At 42.2% G+C, this 17,490-nt stretch overlaps 1 protein-coding gene across 6 annotated transcripts in view; it reads right to left on the bottom strand.

The window, feature by feature from the left end:
• The window catches only part of ralgapa1 (Ral GTPase activating protein catalytic subunit alpha 1), a 63,499-nt gene that overhangs the window by 14,178 nt on the left and 31,831 nt on the right, over positions 1–17,490 (bottom strand). For all 6 annotated transcript variants that reach the window (XM_054614570.1, XM_054614575.1, XM_054614574.1 and 3 more), the window contains 5 exons: positions 15,437–15,508; positions 14,769–14,892; positions 14,110–14,265; positions 10,478–10,636; positions 8,877–9,004 (listed from right to left, as the gene is read on the bottom strand). In XM_054614570.1, coding sequence (XP_054470545.1) covers positions 8,877–9,004; positions 10,478–10,636; positions 14,110–14,265; positions 14,769–14,892; positions 15,437–15,508 — 639 coding nt within the window. The remainder of the gene's footprint in view (positions 1–8,876; positions 9,005–10,477; positions 10,637–14,109; positions 14,266–14,768; positions 14,893–15,436; positions 15,509–17,490) is intronic.

The raw sequence follows: 17,490 nt of genomic DNA on the forward strand, positions 1-17,490 counted from the left end.
ACACACACACACACACACACACACACACACACACACACACACACACACACACACACACACACACACACACCTTGGGTGATGGTGAACATCACAGAAGCCATGATAATAATTCTCTGATTAAGGAGATGGATCCTGTTCTTATCTGCAGGCTGTAGCAACAGTTGGACAATATTCGTTCTCCACACATACATACTACCATATAAACACCCATATGAATCTCTTATATTGATACGAGAGGAGACACAAAAAATACAATTGGACATGTCAAGATAATTAGGTTATCTATTTAACCTCAATAATATTTACATTATCGACTTATCACACAATATATGGACTTGATTAAAGATGAATCTGTTGACGGCCGGTATTCAGCTCAGTCTCATCTTTTTAGCCGGTGACATTAACATAAACAGTAAAAATGAGTAGTAGGCGAAGGCGACATATAATGCTATCATGATGCGTTTAAAGGTAATCTTGTAAAATGCAGTTTTTGGCGAGGGACTCATAAATCCAGTTGTTTGGAGGAGATGTTTTCACAGCAATAAAAACGATATTATGAAATGAATGAAAATGACTTCCTAACACTAGCTCTAAGCAGCTTATAATACATAATTAAAACTTATAATGCCAAGATGTCTATTAATCAAAGCAAGCATTGGATAAAAATACAATCATATATTTCCTTATAAAACAATTGGCATTTTTTTTTTAATCGTTTCTAGTGAAAGAAAATATATCAGACTTAAGTCGTAATATATGTAGTTTGTGTTAATGTGCGATTTTGGTGAACATGACCCAAATCTTTGAAAACACCAAAATCACACAGTATCAAAAACAACCAGACATATTGAGGCAGTGGGAGACCAAGCCGGTCAGTGGGAGACCAGCAACTCCCCTGTTTTTGCGAGACAAAATTACAGTTTTAATCAAAGTAGTCTGGTGGCTTTCAAAATATACAAATTATAATTTTTGATAGTTTACACAGACTTTGGGAGGGTTGAAATTATTAATTAGGGCAGTGGTAAATAAAAAAGATTAGTCTGGAGCTGTCAATTATGCTTCTTTGAAAAAAATCAGTATTGGGAAGAATTGGAATCAGCAAAGATAATTGCAAATCGGTTCACTTTTTTTTGACCTGACCATCTTTTTTGATGAGCTAAAATACGCCCGTTATGTTTACAAACGTGTTTGTTTACATAAGTATGTCACCAACATTAAAGCCAACACAATGCCAAAATAAACAGCAGGGTTTTCCCCCATTATAAGACTTGGGCGTAGCACCCAAGTGTTTTTTCACAGCTCCTCAGCGGATTCAGAACTATTCAGAGACACGTTTTGCTATCATTCCCAGCCCCCTTGTCTGTAAATGCTAATTATTTTATTATATTATCATTATATCAGCGCCATGAAAGGGTCTTAAAATGACAATAATATTGTTCATGGCAATTGTTTCTGGGACAATATATTGTCTAACAAAAGCAGTTATATTACAATTTACTTTCCATCCTTCCATTTATAATTAAATATAGTTAAAATATTTCAAAATCTGTGGTGACAAGTAAAAATAAGACAATGCCCAAACAATTGTGTTTGTACTAATAAGTTTTACAACACGTTATGAAAATGTAATAAAACTGAATATTCATATATATTTGATGAATTAATCAGGTTTGTTTTGTAATTTGTAATGCCCAATAATGTGAATAAAAGGTTTGAACACCTTTAGATATCGCTGCAGGAATATACAGTCACACTTTGCTCTTATTAGCTTTTTTTCTTCAAATCTAATTTATGAAAGGGATTGCTCAATCATAAATGATGTTTTTTCATACCTACTCCTAGCCTGTGAAGACCATTTTCCTCTTTCTCTGTCTTTCTGAGGCCAAATTAAAGATGGCTGTCAGAGCTTATGACACAGAGTCTGCTCCACTGCACTCGGTCTTGGTCGGCCGTGACATCCTAACCTGAATCTTAAACACCTCGTCACATAAAAATACTTACATTGACGCATATACACCCACATCCTCATCTGCACCCACATACACACACACACACACACTACAGATAAGCTTGTTTAACTGTCAGAGGGGGGTCCGCTCCATCAAGGCGTGATCAAGCCACTGATGGCTACATCTCATGTGTCTGCACAGCTCTCGGTGGCTAGGTGCGTACGTGTTCACACACAAACACACACACACACACAAACACACACATAGAGACACACTAGGTCATTACATGAATCATACATTTCAGAAATTAGACCAAAATAAGCACAGAAAAAAAAAAAGAAGAAGCAATTTCTACAGTAATACTCCTGGCTAACCGGCAATTTGCCTATTTTTCTCTAGGGCTCAGACTATCTATGTGAGCGAGGTGTATGTCAAGTTTACTGCTACAGTTAGTTGAAACTATTGCCTTGATCTACTTGAAAAATAACAAAGTGAGTGACGTGTAATTCAAATAGAAATCCACATGAACGCTGACTAACCGGTGTATTATGAATTTATGCGGATTACAAGGTGGCAAACATCACAGTGCTAATATGTGCCTGTGAGACAAACTGAGAAGCTGAAAGCATCTCGTACACACACACACACACACACAAAAAACACGCTCACACACACATCTCCCCAAGGAGACGTGGGAGCGATTAGCTGTGACCCCCTCCTCCTCACCCTTTTCTTTTCATTTCCTCTATCTGCCCGACGGGAAATAATTAACCACAATCACCTCTCCCCCCTCTGCACACATCCATCTCCTTACACTCCTTACACAGACCCTTAACCTAATCCTAATTGTATCTTAAAGCATCAAATACCGCTCTGCGTGTGGTTTCCATTTGCTGTCAATTTGCCATAATAGCTGCTCATGGAACATTCTGTTTTCAATAAAGAACGAACGGGTAAAAATACATTTATATTAATCCGTACTTAACAACATGCAGAAGCTTAATCTCTTAGTTCAAAAAAGATGCATTGTGCTGACAATTTCTCTTTCTACATTACTCTTATTTCTAGTAAAAAAAAAAATCTGTAAGATTTCAATGAACCCGCATCAGCAGTTGTAATTAATATCGAACTTATTTGTTAATTGCACAGGTCCATCAAATGCAGAAAACTGAAGACAGGTGGCAGTGCTGTGTGTGTGGGGCGGCTGTGGCGTAGTGGAGAGCAAGGTAGTTCTCCATTCAGAGGATCGGTGGTTCGATACCCGGCTTCGGCAGTCGATGTGTCCCCTTAAAGTTGCTCCCGAAGGCTTGCCATCGGTGGACTGGATGTTGCATGAATGTTAGTTAGAGTCTGATGGTGGCACCTTGCATGGTAGCCTGTCATCAGTGTGTGAATGGGTGAATGATATGTAATGATATGTAATATAAGCTTTGAGCTACTGATTGTAAGTCGCTTTGGATAAAAGCGTCTGCTAAACGACTGTAATGTAATGTAATGTGTGTGTGTGTGGGTGGGGGGTTCAAGGATAACATGACCCCATTTCAGTATCAGCGATAAGAAAATGTCTTCAATTTGTAAGGTTTTGACCTCACCTTTTTCTGCCGCGGTGAGGAACACGCACACTCCTCGTCACACACAGCAGTGTGTAGCCTCAGTGGGACAATGGGCTCCATTGTGGGAGCTGGCAAAGAGAAGCCAGGCAGGCCGCTGGGCGTTTGGCTGCGTGTGTGTGTGTGTGTGTGTGTGTGTGTGTGTGTGTGTGTGTGTGTGTGTGTGTGTGTGTGAGAGGGAGTGTGTGTGTGTGTGGATATGGGGGATAATAGCGCTACATGCCCAGAGCTGCCATCGTTTCACCGGGAACAGAGTGTGAAAAAAAAGGAAGAGGGAAAGGCAGAGACACACTCACACACACAAACACAGCATCGCTATCACACCGAGCCATATGCTGACCCCAGCCTCAGCGCAGCTATCTCTGCCAATCAACTACTAGAGGGGATGTCCCACATATACACACACACACACACACACTCACGCGCACATGCACACAAACAATAGCTCTAATCCTGAGAGTGAAATATATACACATGCAACGTAAACGCCCTGAAACACACAAGTGTAAATGGAGTGATATACATTGGGAAATTCAAGCACACAAACTCGCTGGAACTAGTGTGTGTGTGTGTGTGTGTGGCAGCTTAGTGTCTCTCCAACATTGTTCCCCAGAACCACAATCACCCAGGAGCAGATGGAGGACGGCCACAGCTTGCTTTTACACACACACACACACACACACACACACACACACACACACACACACACACACACACACACACACACACACACACACACACACACACACACACACACACACACACACACACACACACACACACACACACACACACACACACACACACTAAAAGTATGTACACGCTCACACACACCAACACCTATCACAAACCCCAAAACTCCCTCTCTCTCTTACACACAGAGTTATCAGATGGTCGAGCGGCTGTAGGAGATTTCCAGGTGAATCTTTGCCGTAGCGGTCGAACAATCCACAGAGGCTCTGCTCAAAGAACACGTGGTCACAAAGCGCTGATTCAACTTTAAGGTCGTAAAAAGTAGCTTTTAAAGTTAATTTATATTCACATGAACAAAAAAAACCAATTCACTGCAGCATTAAAGACCAACTGCAATCAATGCTGTAATTATTGTGGTACAATTTTTACCTGATGCTTATTTGATAATATCATTCATCATCTTCTTCCTATAATTAGCCCTTTACGTTATCAACTGTGCTTTGGAATTGCATATTCTAAAAGCCTTAGGCCATTGCTCAATACTTCCTTTATTTCTGATTTCCCTTCTTTGACTCTCCTCATTAACAACAACATGTCACCGAGTGCTACAGTGCGGCTCACTGGTGTAGTTTTTTTTACAGGTTCTGGAGGAAGAACTCTGTTTTATCGAACAAGAGTCATGCGATCCAATTCTTTGAAATCACCGAAGTCACACAGTAACACAAACAACCAATCAGACTGAAGCAGCGGTACAGCAGCAACTCTCTTGTTCTGCAAGGTAAAGCTCCTTACTTCCCTCTGGTCTACTCTTGAGTTCAGAGGGATTGATTCCACCATGGTGGGCTACAGGAGGAACCCGTCTTTCTCTCCGCTGACCAAAGTTTTACTGCCACTGTGTTTACCATGTTTAAAACCTGGTGTGCATTGTGTTTCATTGTAAACATGGTGGGGCCCTATATGAAAAGAAGCTGTATGTGTGTGTGTGTGTGTGTGTGTGTGTGTGTGTGTGTGTGTGTGTGTGTATGTGTGTGTGTGCGTGCATGCAAGTGTGTCGGGGAGTCTTGGACTGCTTTTCTTGCTGCAATGAGCTGATATGTGAGATAGAGCTGTGCCTACACACAGCTGCCCCATCAGCCTGGCACTCTCTGTCGTTTGTTTGTGTGTGTGTGTGTGTGTGTGTGTGTGTGTGTGTGTGTGTGTCTGTGTGGTCATGGTGAATGAAAGATCAGAGACAGAGAGAGAGAGAGAGAAGGCAGATGGACCGCCCCGAGGGCCAGGAGACAGAGAGAGAGGGAGGTAGGGAGGAAGACAGACAGAGATAGACAGAAGAGAAAAAATGCCAGTTAACCACTGACACACTTAGCCCTGCCAGCCTTCTTTCCATCTCTCTTCCTCCCATTGGCCTCTGGGCTTCAGCCCCTCTGGGAGGATACTGGATGTCACAGTGCAGCACTCAGAATCAGACGAACACTGCTTGATGTAGGACTTGAGGGTTACACAAGGGCATGAAACCCTCATGTGCGGTATGTCAGCTAAAGTCCATAGCTGTACATTATCAGACTGCACCTCCATCGCTGCTCCAGTACTTCATGCCTGTATCACTTTATTGTCTTTTAAAATCAGTGGTTTTAGCAGCAGATCACAAATTTGACAAATTCAGTTTCGGATGCAGTACGGATTACAAAGCACTCTGAAATGAGAGTTTTTCCCATTCTCACAACATATCCTATACCATGTTTAAAATTTAGTGACATGGCTTCCCCGTACTTGTATTTAAAAGTGGGTTTCTTTTGGGAAACGTTTAAGTGTTTTGGTCTCCAAGGAAAACAGGATAACGTACCCGTTGCCCTCAACTTTCATCAAGTTGAACAGAAATTGTTAAGGATTGCCGTTACGTCCAGATGTCAGAGTTTCTGGTAGTGACTGTGAGTGAAGTCAAGAAATCTGAGAAAGAGGAAAAACAGACAAAGGGACAGAGATAGAAGGAGAAACAGAGATGCACTGAGATAAGGGAATTAAGAGAGGCAAGAGAGAAAACGCAGGGACGGAGTTAAAGAGCTAAACAAAGAAATCCCGGCAGTGGTAGAAAACAAAAAGATGTATAGGGATGTTTAGGGAGAAGTGCAGGACTAGAGAGACAGAAGAAAGAGAGAGAGAGAGAGAGAGAGAAAGAAAAGAAACAAGCAGCGGCAGAAGCAGAAGGGCGGGGGGAGAGGTGTGTGTGGCAGAGAGATGGGGAGTCAATAATGACTGATTACTGTAATTCAGCCTGTCAGGGACATCGACCTGCTGCTACTACCAATCAATACGCACCAGGACACTCACAGACACGCGCAAACGCCACGGAACAAGCGTGCGCGACACACGTGTCATCGGGCATGTGTGCGTGATCACACACGCACACGCACACACACACACACAGTTGGTATGTGGATGCACACGCAGCCATATACACAAATATGTAGGAAACGCACATGATCGTAAAGATGTTTAAATGGATGCATGCTCACGTAAGATCGCTGGAGTCTCACAAAGAGCAGACACAAAGTGGTACAGTCTAATATGTGTGAGAAGGTGCGCACACAACACACACACACACACAAAGGATTCTGGGGGTGTTAGCTATGATCTACAGCCCCACACTGAGCCTAACTATCTCTCCGTCTCTTGTGTCTCGCTGGGTGGATGCGGCAGAGCAGAATGGCTTCTTCAAACTTCCTCCTCCCCGTCCCCGTCCCCCACTGCTCCCCATGCCCCTTTCACTTTCTTGGCTGGCATCAACTCCACCACATATTATTTCCCTGAAAAGAGGGGAGGGAGAAGATGGGGAGGATGAAGGAAGGGAGGGTTGAGAGAAAGTTAGAGTGGGAGAAAATTGGACAAGAGGGCAGAGAGAGAATGTAGAGACGAAGGACAAGAGGCAAGTGGAGAGTAAAGAGAGTCACAGCGAGGGAGAGATGGGAGAAAGGGATGGATCCTTCCTATACTTCCTAAAGTTAAGGAAGGAGGCAGGACACAAAAAGGTAGAATTAAGATGAGGAAAAAAAGGAAATAATGACAGAAAAAGGAGAGAGTCAAGGGTTGAGTGTGACTATTAGCCTTTATGCTGAGGGACCTTTTCACTTTAGGACAGAGTTTATGTACTTATACTATGGTTTGTCTCAAGGTTTGTTGGTTTTCCTAAAGTTAACCTGGGCTATATTAGTTGTCACTGCATGGCTACCTGTTGTAGCTGCTGCTGTGTCCTTGACTGGAGAGGCCTCACCACCTAACCGCTCTCTTTAAAAGGCCTTGGCCTTCCGGATGCTACGCATAAATAAGATGCTCCTCAGACTGGTATATGTAGTGGCATGTCACTGGCAGCTATCAATCTTTGTAAGCAGCTGTCACTCTGGCTATCGGGTAGCCTGCGCTGCTGCACAGGCTGCTTTTTTTTTTTTTTCTTTTTTTTTCTCTCAGGCCAGTCCAATCCAGTGACAAGCAGAGCAGCACTGACTGAAATGGAATGAAAGTTTCTGCTCTTTATTTACCGCCTGTCTCTTCTTTTCCCTGCTCACCCCTTACCCAAATGTTTTGTTTATACCATGCACATGCACGAGGATGCACGTGCACATGATGTATTCGGAATATGAGGAGCAGAAATGACGGAAGAAAATAATAGCAGACAAGCAGGCAGACAGGAAGAAAGTATCATTAGGGAATCAAATTGCTTCAATTGCTGCTTAGAAGAAAATTCCAATGATCAGTCAGTAGCTCTGCTCGCCTCAACAGGGGACACTGTCACTTCACAATGGTGTGTGTGTGTGTGTGTGTGTGTGTGTGTGTGTGTGTGTGTGTGTGTGTGTGTGTGTGTGTGTGTGTGTGTGTGTGTGTGTTAACGTCCACTTCTCAACCGACACTGCATTCATCTGCATGTCTGTATGTGGATGTACTTGCACCACTGAGCCTCTGTGGAGCTTGTCTCCGTGCGAGTTCAATCGACTGTCCGTGTTTGTTAGACTGAAGAGTGTGTGTAAGCGTGGACACGTGTATTTGCGCGTGTGTGTGCGTGAGTGAGTGAGTGAGTGAGTGTGCATGTCTGTGTGCGAGACCAGAGAGCAAAGCCCCCTCATTTAGAGAGGAGAGTCATCGATAAGTATCGACCACGAGGCTTGTTCCAACCAAAACTACCATCGCATCGGATCTAGCAGGTGGACTGTACAAACACACACACACACACACACACACATTCAAGCACCCGCGCACACCTGTCTGTCTGTTCCTCTTTCTCTCCTGCAGACACGGATGCATACACACTTGATATATGGCACTTCAGAGACGACTAAACACAGCTCTATCACAGTAGCACTTATACCCTGAAAGCCAAACACCACTGGACATTGATTTGCTATTCTTAACACTCGAGCTGAGTGAGAAGCGACATTCTCGCTCACACACAGATGTGTGCAAGGATTTCAGCGGCCAGCACAATGGCACAGCTACATTCAAACAAGTTGTGAGTACAGCTCAGCTGAGCCTGCAAACAACTAACTTTTAGAGAGCTGACCTTGAGGTGTTAGAACAGAGATGGAAGCAAAAGGAATCCTGTTTTTGCATATTCTGAGTGGGGCTTTCAAAAGGATACAAGTTCTGGTAGAGGGGAATGAGGGATTTGAGGGCTCGACTGGCATTGATGGCTGTGGCTCGGACCATGGTGGGCAAAATGTCCATATCCACTATGGCCCCGTCAAACAGTGGGCCGAAGAATGGCACCTACAGACACAGAGTACAGCAGTTAAAACAGGCATTAAAGCAGAAAGAAAATCACCCATTTTATAGTAAATAATGAATTACTGCCAATGGAAGCCTCTCCAAGACATACGATTCTTGATATTTTTATGAAACAGAATAATCTCTTGGAGCCACTGGGGTTTTAGTAAGTCAAATTTAATTCCATACTTTGCTTGTGGAATCCACCAAAGAGAATAATGCCAGGCTTCTTATTGAATTTATTTGTGGAGCAGGTCTCCGAGGCCGTGCACTCTGTGACTGGATACAGTGCTTTCAGGACGACGACACAGAGAATATCTCATCTAACTTGTTTTTGGATTCATGATAATTCAATATTTTTTGCTTTGTAGAATGAATGAACCAGAATGAGGTTATGTTATTAGCGCTGCGGTATCTATGTCATACAGAAAAAAAAAGCAGCATTTTATTGTGTTAGGTCTCGTTTGAAATAGAATTACGCTATCAGTGCTGTGGTATTAATGTCTGTGTGTTTTAGACTGATACATTAACCAGAGCAGCAAGACTCAGGGCAAGACTCTCTCTAGGATTGTTAGTCAATCTGGAGGCATATCTGTGTCGTCTGGTAGGAAACATACACGATTATGTACCAAAACTCTGTGCATGTTCACTATTTTACACTATTTGCGAGCACTGTGGCCCCTGGGAATTAATGAAACAGCCACATAGCGTAAACAAATTGTATTTTGAACGTTTTAATTCAGGATCCATGCATCATTTGCTTTTCAGATTGGCCTTTATAGAATTTTTTTAATTTACAACAAAAAACATTCAAATTGGATGGATATAGCTCTCCGAAATGAGCGCCATAGCTCATTTAGTCAATGGTGCGCCGGATCAAAAAGAACAAGCTTCTTGTATGTCATGTCATTATGCATTTTATTTTCTCAAGTATTAACCTGTTAGTTACCGGTTAATAGGTGTTGGCCCAACGCAAGCAAAATAACCAAAACTGACATCCTAGTTTAGTCACTATCGCCTATGCCCCCCTTGTATTTGCAGTATTTTTACCCGGAAAAAGCCACACCGTTTAGATCTCTGTGGAGTGAAATCCAAAACCACACCTGCAATTACTGCTCAATGCCATAGACCATGAATGTTTGGACCGAGTTTCACCAAAAGCCACATAATAGTTCCAGTAGTGTTATCCATAGAGCCGTGCCACTATAATGGCAACAATGACACTGATTGGCCAAGGGGTAACACGACAATTACCAATCTGCAACGGCTGACATGTACAGTTGTTACTGATTAGCCCAGGGGGAGACTGAATTATCTTCCTGGGTTTTAATGATGAATTGAAACGCTTTGCTGTTTCAGAGGCATTTTCACCCAACGACAAAGGATTCTGGTAAACACCGAAACACAGATTATTGCACAAAATATTGACAGCTGGCAGTTTGAGTTCAGTATGGAAATGCTGAACGCTGTTTTTACCTCTGGTTTTTTGAGTATATGAATGGAGTACATGTGGTTCTTCATGGGGTAGATGATGATCAGCACGTCTCCAAACTCAGTGGGGATGATCCCTCGCCGGTAGTCTCTGGAATGTTCCGACCAAACAATGTGGACCTCGTCATTACCCAGGTGTCTCAGCTGGAGGACGGAGCAGGGGAGAGAAATGAATACTACAATCAAAATGGAATAAACATCTCACATTGTTCCTTTTTTTCTTGCAGCATAAACAACACAAACATAGTCAATGCCAACCACACACACACACACACACACACACACACACACACACACACACACACACACACACACACACACACACACACACACACACACACACACACACACACACACACACACACACACACACACACACACACACTGAGCTAGATAGACTGTATCCATCATACACCCAAGGCTTTTGATGTTGTGCTTGCTTAAAGGTGGCCCTGGGGGTGATGGAGCGAGTGTGTGAAGATGGAGAGTGGACACGAAGAACGAGTGGAGCCCCGATAAGATGGAGTATGGGCTGGAAGACGGATGGGATCAAGTCTGATGCTGTGCGTTGTGTGTGTGTGCGGGGGTTTCACTTTCACTCAGTGGGCTACAGTCAGGGCTGGTGACAGCTCTGTCATTAACCTTGATTCTCTCTCTCTCTCTCTCTCTCTCTCTCTCTCTCTCTCAGCCTTGGTGCTGGGACAAACACATTTCTTTTAAAATATTTGTTTAAATAGATTCAGTTATGTATTTTGTCTCCTGTCAAGACTACGAGAAGAACGATTTTCCGGCATTACTTGAAGGGATCTGTTAACCCAAAAAGCTGTCCATTTTCATTAGACAGCAGGGCTCCAACTTAAAGGAGACCTGTTGTCAAAAGGACGGAAAAAAGGATCGAGTCGAACAATGGCGCCCGTAAGCAGTGGTGGGATTTCACACTTCACCTAGCCGGCAAAACGTACCGCGGAACAGATAAAGACAAAAGGAGAAAAACGGTTTCTCTCTCTGTCTCACGTGTGCACACCTGCAATGGTAACACTACGTTTACAGATATTCTAATAACAACTGTGAATGAAAGTGATATGTATATGTACTGGTTATATATTTTTTATTTCAGGACAGTTTGTGACTGTGGTGAAAACAGTTAAGTTAAAGCCCTGAAACACACACACACACACACACACACACACAACACACACACACACACACACACACACACACACACACACACACACACACACACACACACACACACACACACACACACACACACACACACACACACACACACACACACACACACACACAAAGCCTGAGGTTGAATCAGAAATGTCAAGTGTGTCTTTGTGTGTGCGACTCAAGTCTGCCTTCAGACCAAGTCCTCATCTCTGGCTCGAATGAAGTAACATGAGGATTTGAGCACAAGTTACTCACCATGATTGGACTATTTACATGCTTTTTTTTTTTTTATGTATTCTGCTTTGGACATCTATGTTTTTTGCGTCTAACAATGCAACTTAATCTTGTTTTTAGTCCATGTTCTATTCCCCTCATTTATTTGCTTCATATGTGTTGTTTAACGAGCCTCTGTGTGGCATGTATTAATAGTACCTGACTATGTACAAGGGTGTCCTGAATAATGTTACTACTTATATTAATATTCTCTCTTTTATTGTTTCTGTCACCTTTGTAAAGGGTAAATAATGCATCATTTTGTCATTTTAATCTTATATTCTGTTTTTTAGGCTTTGAAACATCTGTCTACAGATGAAAAAAAGTCTCTTGGCTAACTCTGGTGCATTTACAGAAATGTTTTATTAATGTGCACTGTCCCTACCAAATACACCAATAAAATAAAGTAAATAAAAAAAAAAACAGAATCTGGAAAACATGAGGGAAAGAGTTTTTTAAATCTTTTAAAGGCACTTCCGCTTTGATGATGGTTGCGATTCAACGTGTCAGTAAGGCACGCATAACTCACAGTGACATCGAGAACGCTCCATTATCCAATTTGCAGAGTTAGAATTATGACCTTCAAGCAGAAGAATAAGTTGGCACAGTCTAACAAGGCAAAGTGGAGTCTTAATGTCTGAGGTGATTCTCTGATCCGTATTACTACTCTTAAAAGAACATTTCAATGATGAAGCTCAGAGTGATGTCATCTCTGACGCCGCAATCAGTTGGTGTAATGCAGCTGTAATCCTTTTAATCATGTTTCAAGCAGATGCGGTATGAGAGGGAGCAGAACACACAGCAAAGAGTGAGAGCTGGACAAACGCCCTGCGATGGACCAAAATCCCACTGCAGTGAGAGAGTGTGTGTGTGTGTGTGTGTGTGTGTGTGTGTGTGTGTGGCAGGAGGACGGCTGATAAATACCTGCCAGTATGGACATGTGTATGTCTATCAGTTTAACCTCTTTTGTGGACACATTCGTCAAATCGTGAGTGCATGCGTTTGTGAGCCTGTGTGAGCCTGTGTGTGTGTGTGTGTGTGTGTGTGTGTGTGTGTGTGTGTGTGTGTGTGTGTGTGTGTGTGTGTAAGCGCTTCTGTTTTTCAACGTTAACACAAATTTATAGCCGTGCGGTCATTTGCGCAGGCTGATGTGAATAAAGCCCTTAGTGGATTTGTGTTTGTGTCAACTTAAACAGGTTTATGGTGTGTGCGTGCGTGTAAGTGTGTGTGCGTGTATGCGAGTATGCGTGTTTGATGGGGCCATCAGCTGATCAGGGAGACGGATGGTGTCGGACCAGGCGCTGATAATCCAATCAGGAGCCTGCAGCGACGTGATAGGCCGAGAAGCAGGAAGTATGATCTGATTAAAGGGACATTATGGCCATGTGCAGAGCGCCCCCATGCCTGGGGGTTGACAGGTGTGCACACACACACACACACACACGCACACACACACACAAACAGACGAACACAAACACACAATAAACCTGCCTGCCTAGACACTGATACGAGCCCAACCACGCACAAACACAGACATGATTGCAACTAAGAATTATTGGAAACATTGGTGTGCTTTAGAAACACGGACATCAACGGATAGTGTGTGCGTGTGTGTGTGTGTGTGTGTGTGTGTGTGTGTGTGTGTGTGTGTGCAGCGACCTATGTTCATTTGCAATGCCACTCCAGGCAAATAAAGAAATTGGAAAGGAGGAAAAGAAAAAGGCATCAAAAGGGAACTAGAGAGACGAGTATAGAGGATTCTTTTTCACCTCCTCTCCTCTCACTGCTCTCATCTCCCCTCATTAAATGAAATTAGAGCAACAACAATAAGTATGGTTATTATTACTAATTACCCCGTCTCTCTCCCTCACCGCATAGACACACTCGACCGCAGTTCGAGTGCAACACAGTAGATAATGGAAAAAAACAGATGCAGAGTGCTCGACAGAGAGGAGATACGCTTCCATCCATTCCATCAAGCAAGTGAGAAGCTTGAAAAGTGTGTGAATTCACCCGGTAACAAGCGGGCAATAAGGTGGCATTCCATTGGCTGGACAGAAGAGAGTGAACATTGGAGAAAAAATACCCCTGATGAAGTGTCACCAGTCAGATAGGTGTGTGTGTGTGTGTGTGTGTGTGTGTGCGTGTGTGTGCGTGTGTGTTACCTTCTTGGTGAGGTTGTGGTCCTGGTCGTGGGGCATGCGGGTGGAGACGTGGTAGATGACCTCGGTGGTGGAGGTGGCGTAGTAAGGCGTGGTTTGGCCAGTGCTGCGGTTCCTCTGGAGACCTCCCATGAAGCCGCAGTGAGTAGTGAGGTCCACCTGAGGGACAAGCACACCATGACACACAGGTACATTAAAGACATCTCCCCTTATAGCCTTTTACTGGAATGGAATGATGATGATTGAATCAAATCAGACTAGCTTCAGTCTCCCCTAACTCTTAAACAGTATATAAAGATAAAATGTTGACATATTATAAAGAAAAAAAAATGTGGTTTCGACATTCAGTTACAACTGCTTTGCGGAACGTTTTGTGTCGAGTCGGTTTCTAGGATTCTTCTTGTGTCAACACGCAAAAAAATGATCTGCATGCATTAATTTCAGTTTATTTTAACGAATGGACCAATAAATGGTATCTTAGAAATCCTAAATCAGGTAACAGATCACTGATATGATTATGATTCAGTTGCAGATAATCAGATGCAATCCTAAATATCATTCAGTAGATTTCAAGGACACAATGTAAAAGATACGCGTGCAGTTTGAATGTATGAAGAATAGAAGCGATGTCTGAACATTTAGGAGAATAAATGTCTTCTTACCTCCCAGCCGAGTCCGGAGACAAAGTCTTCATAAGCCTGGCTGCCTGCTGTGTTGGTTAGTATGGAGTGTTTGTCCTCCTGTCCCTCAGCCACATAAAATACCGCTATCTTATGAGTCTCGCGGCTAGAAGAGAGTGAGAGAAAACAATAATGACCACAGGTTTATTTTAGCAACTTCTACAAGATTATTACGTTACTGATGTTTGATCAGTAAAGAGTTTCTCCTCTAAAGAAGCAATGAGGGGTTGTGATATAATACATCTATGATAGAATGGTATGCAACTTCTGTTTTACTCATTTTCAGAAGCAGACAGTGGAACAAATGAAACAGGTTGTGAACAAGTAAGGGTCAAATGGGGCGTAGCATGACTGTTACTGAATCTCAGAGCTATTCAAAATTTGGCTGATCCATTTTCTAAGTCTAAGTCTGTGTTTAAAACCAGGTGAATTTAAAAAAAAAAAAAAAAATAATATTTCTAAATTACTTTAATTTTAATCTTTGTAACAAGTGAGAGAAAATGTTTTGCCAGCATCATTTTTATAAGTTACATTTTGATCTGAAACAGGTGGGGAGAAAAATTGGCAGGCGAAAACATTTTTTGTTTGTAGTAACCAACTACAACCTGATTGAAGAGATCAAAAAGGAGTTTTTTTTTATATTTTCTCACCACTGCCGTGAGTCCAGGTTCTTCAGCTCTCTCAGTAACTTCTCATTCTTCCTCAACAAATGGAAGTTACTCCTGTAAAACACAGAAACATGCACAGGTTAGGAATCATTATCCAGATTAATAGTTAAACCTGCCCCTCTGAATAAAAGGGAACACCGGCACAATTACCCCTTTGGACACATTTTTGATCCGACTTGAATATTTATCAGGCCAGAATGCTGTAGAAATGGAAACCACACCAGTATTTATACGGCATTCACACTAACAGGCTGACAAGTTTTATGATGGCAAGTGTTGTTCATCAGTGTTGTTCATCACAATTGCCCAAAGTACAAGTGGCTGAAAAAGCTAAATTTCAAGCCCTGAAATGTTTGATCTCATACTCTGGATTCAGACATCTAGGTGAGAGAGTCTGAATACTAAAAATATAATAACTTTCTCTTCGGAGTAAGAGGGTATTTACATCACCTCCTATTCTCTGAGATCTAACGTGCTCTATTCCATGTATAAGAAAAATGACTGGGTGATTTGCCTCTCTGAAATATACTTCAATGGAGTTAAGCTGATCCTGGGGCCGGATGGAGCCCCCCTCTGCTCTGCTGTCCTGGTTAGTGTGTTTTTCCTACATGTGCTAAAACCACGTGAGCATTTGATAAGGTAGATTACATTTCTTGTGCCTCTCTACCATTAACTGGCTACCACTGCCGTCTCCCTTAATTGGCTGGTTGCTTGTTTTTGTCACCGTTTCCCACCAAAAAAACAACAAATCCCGTGCCAACTAAATAAGACATCCAGTAGAGCTGGCAGGACTTCTGGTGAAAGAGACCAGAATACCAGCAAGAATGAATTCAAGGCAACAAAAAAATAGATGACACTTTAGCTTTCTGAGAATTGTAATTGAAAAAAAGCTTTGAGAGTAAAATTAGCAAAACATCAGTTCCCAATCATTTGGGTAGATTTGAACCACGAAAGAAATGTTCCCTTATGTCAGACTCCAAGACACTGAAGAGTGGATTAATTCACTAGATTTCACAGTCACATAATTGTACAACTTTGCTTACATCAGCATTAGAAGGATTCACCAAACAGCGTTTGTAAGTAAAATATAGAATTAGTTTGCTTGTTCCTTTTTCAATTTTGAAACCTCCGGCATGTAAAAATCGAAAATGAATCCTTTCCAGAAACACTAATAATCTCTTGTTCCATAATAAATGTAACTGATTACCTGTAGTGCTATGTATCAATATAGATTGTGTTTGTATGAGTATCGGAGTGTTGGAGTTATCAGCCAAAGAGATGTCTCACATCTCTCCAATATAATGGAACTATATGGAACTAGGTTTGGGTGCTCAAAGTAGCAAAAAAAAACCATTTGAAAAACAGCAACGTCTCTTTCCAGAATTCATGACCGGGTTACTCAAGATAATCCACAGACTTTGTTTATGTAGGAACTATTTTCCTTTTACTGAACTAAAACCGCCAGCCTCATCACTGTGCAGAAGAAAGCGTGTATATATATCTATCCATGGATGAGAGAGTGGTGTTCATGACAGCGCAATAGGTCAACATTTTGTTTCAGTTAAATGGCGTCCTCCTAAGCTGAGCTGTAACGAAAGCTAGCTTAGTCGTGCTAGGTGAGCTGGCAGTATTGGTTAGCTATAAGCTATAAACACAAGCCTCTTGCGTTCTGTTATATTCGACAGAAGGTCGATAGAGATTGATAAAAGCACAACAGGTAAGACGAAAAATATGAATTTTTGTTTGTTTTGGGTGAACTCTCCCTATATGCTTTAAAGTTGTAGGATTTAGCTCTTCACGCATCATTTCTCTTTCTGTAACTAACGCAGATGTTGTTTGTCCATCTGCTAAGAACTTCTGTTTCTAAACTGGTGCCTCAGCTCTCAAAATATGGATTACTGCGTATAATTATTACTGAAAAGATATCTCATGCTTGTGTCATCACTACAAAGAAAAAGGCTCCACATAGAAAAAGGACAGGATTCTTGAATCAAAACGAAAGCCTTTTATGACCACTAACAAGTTCAGGGTGCGTT

The sequence above is a fragment of the Anoplopoma fimbria genome, chromosome 15, assembly GCF_027596085.1.
Source record: "Anoplopoma fimbria isolate UVic2021 breed Golden Eagle Sablefish chromosome 15, Afim_UVic_2022, whole genome shotgun sequence".
Taxonomy (NCBI): domain Eukaryota; kingdom Metazoa; phylum Chordata; class Actinopteri; order Perciformes; family Anoplopomatidae; genus Anoplopoma; species Anoplopoma fimbria.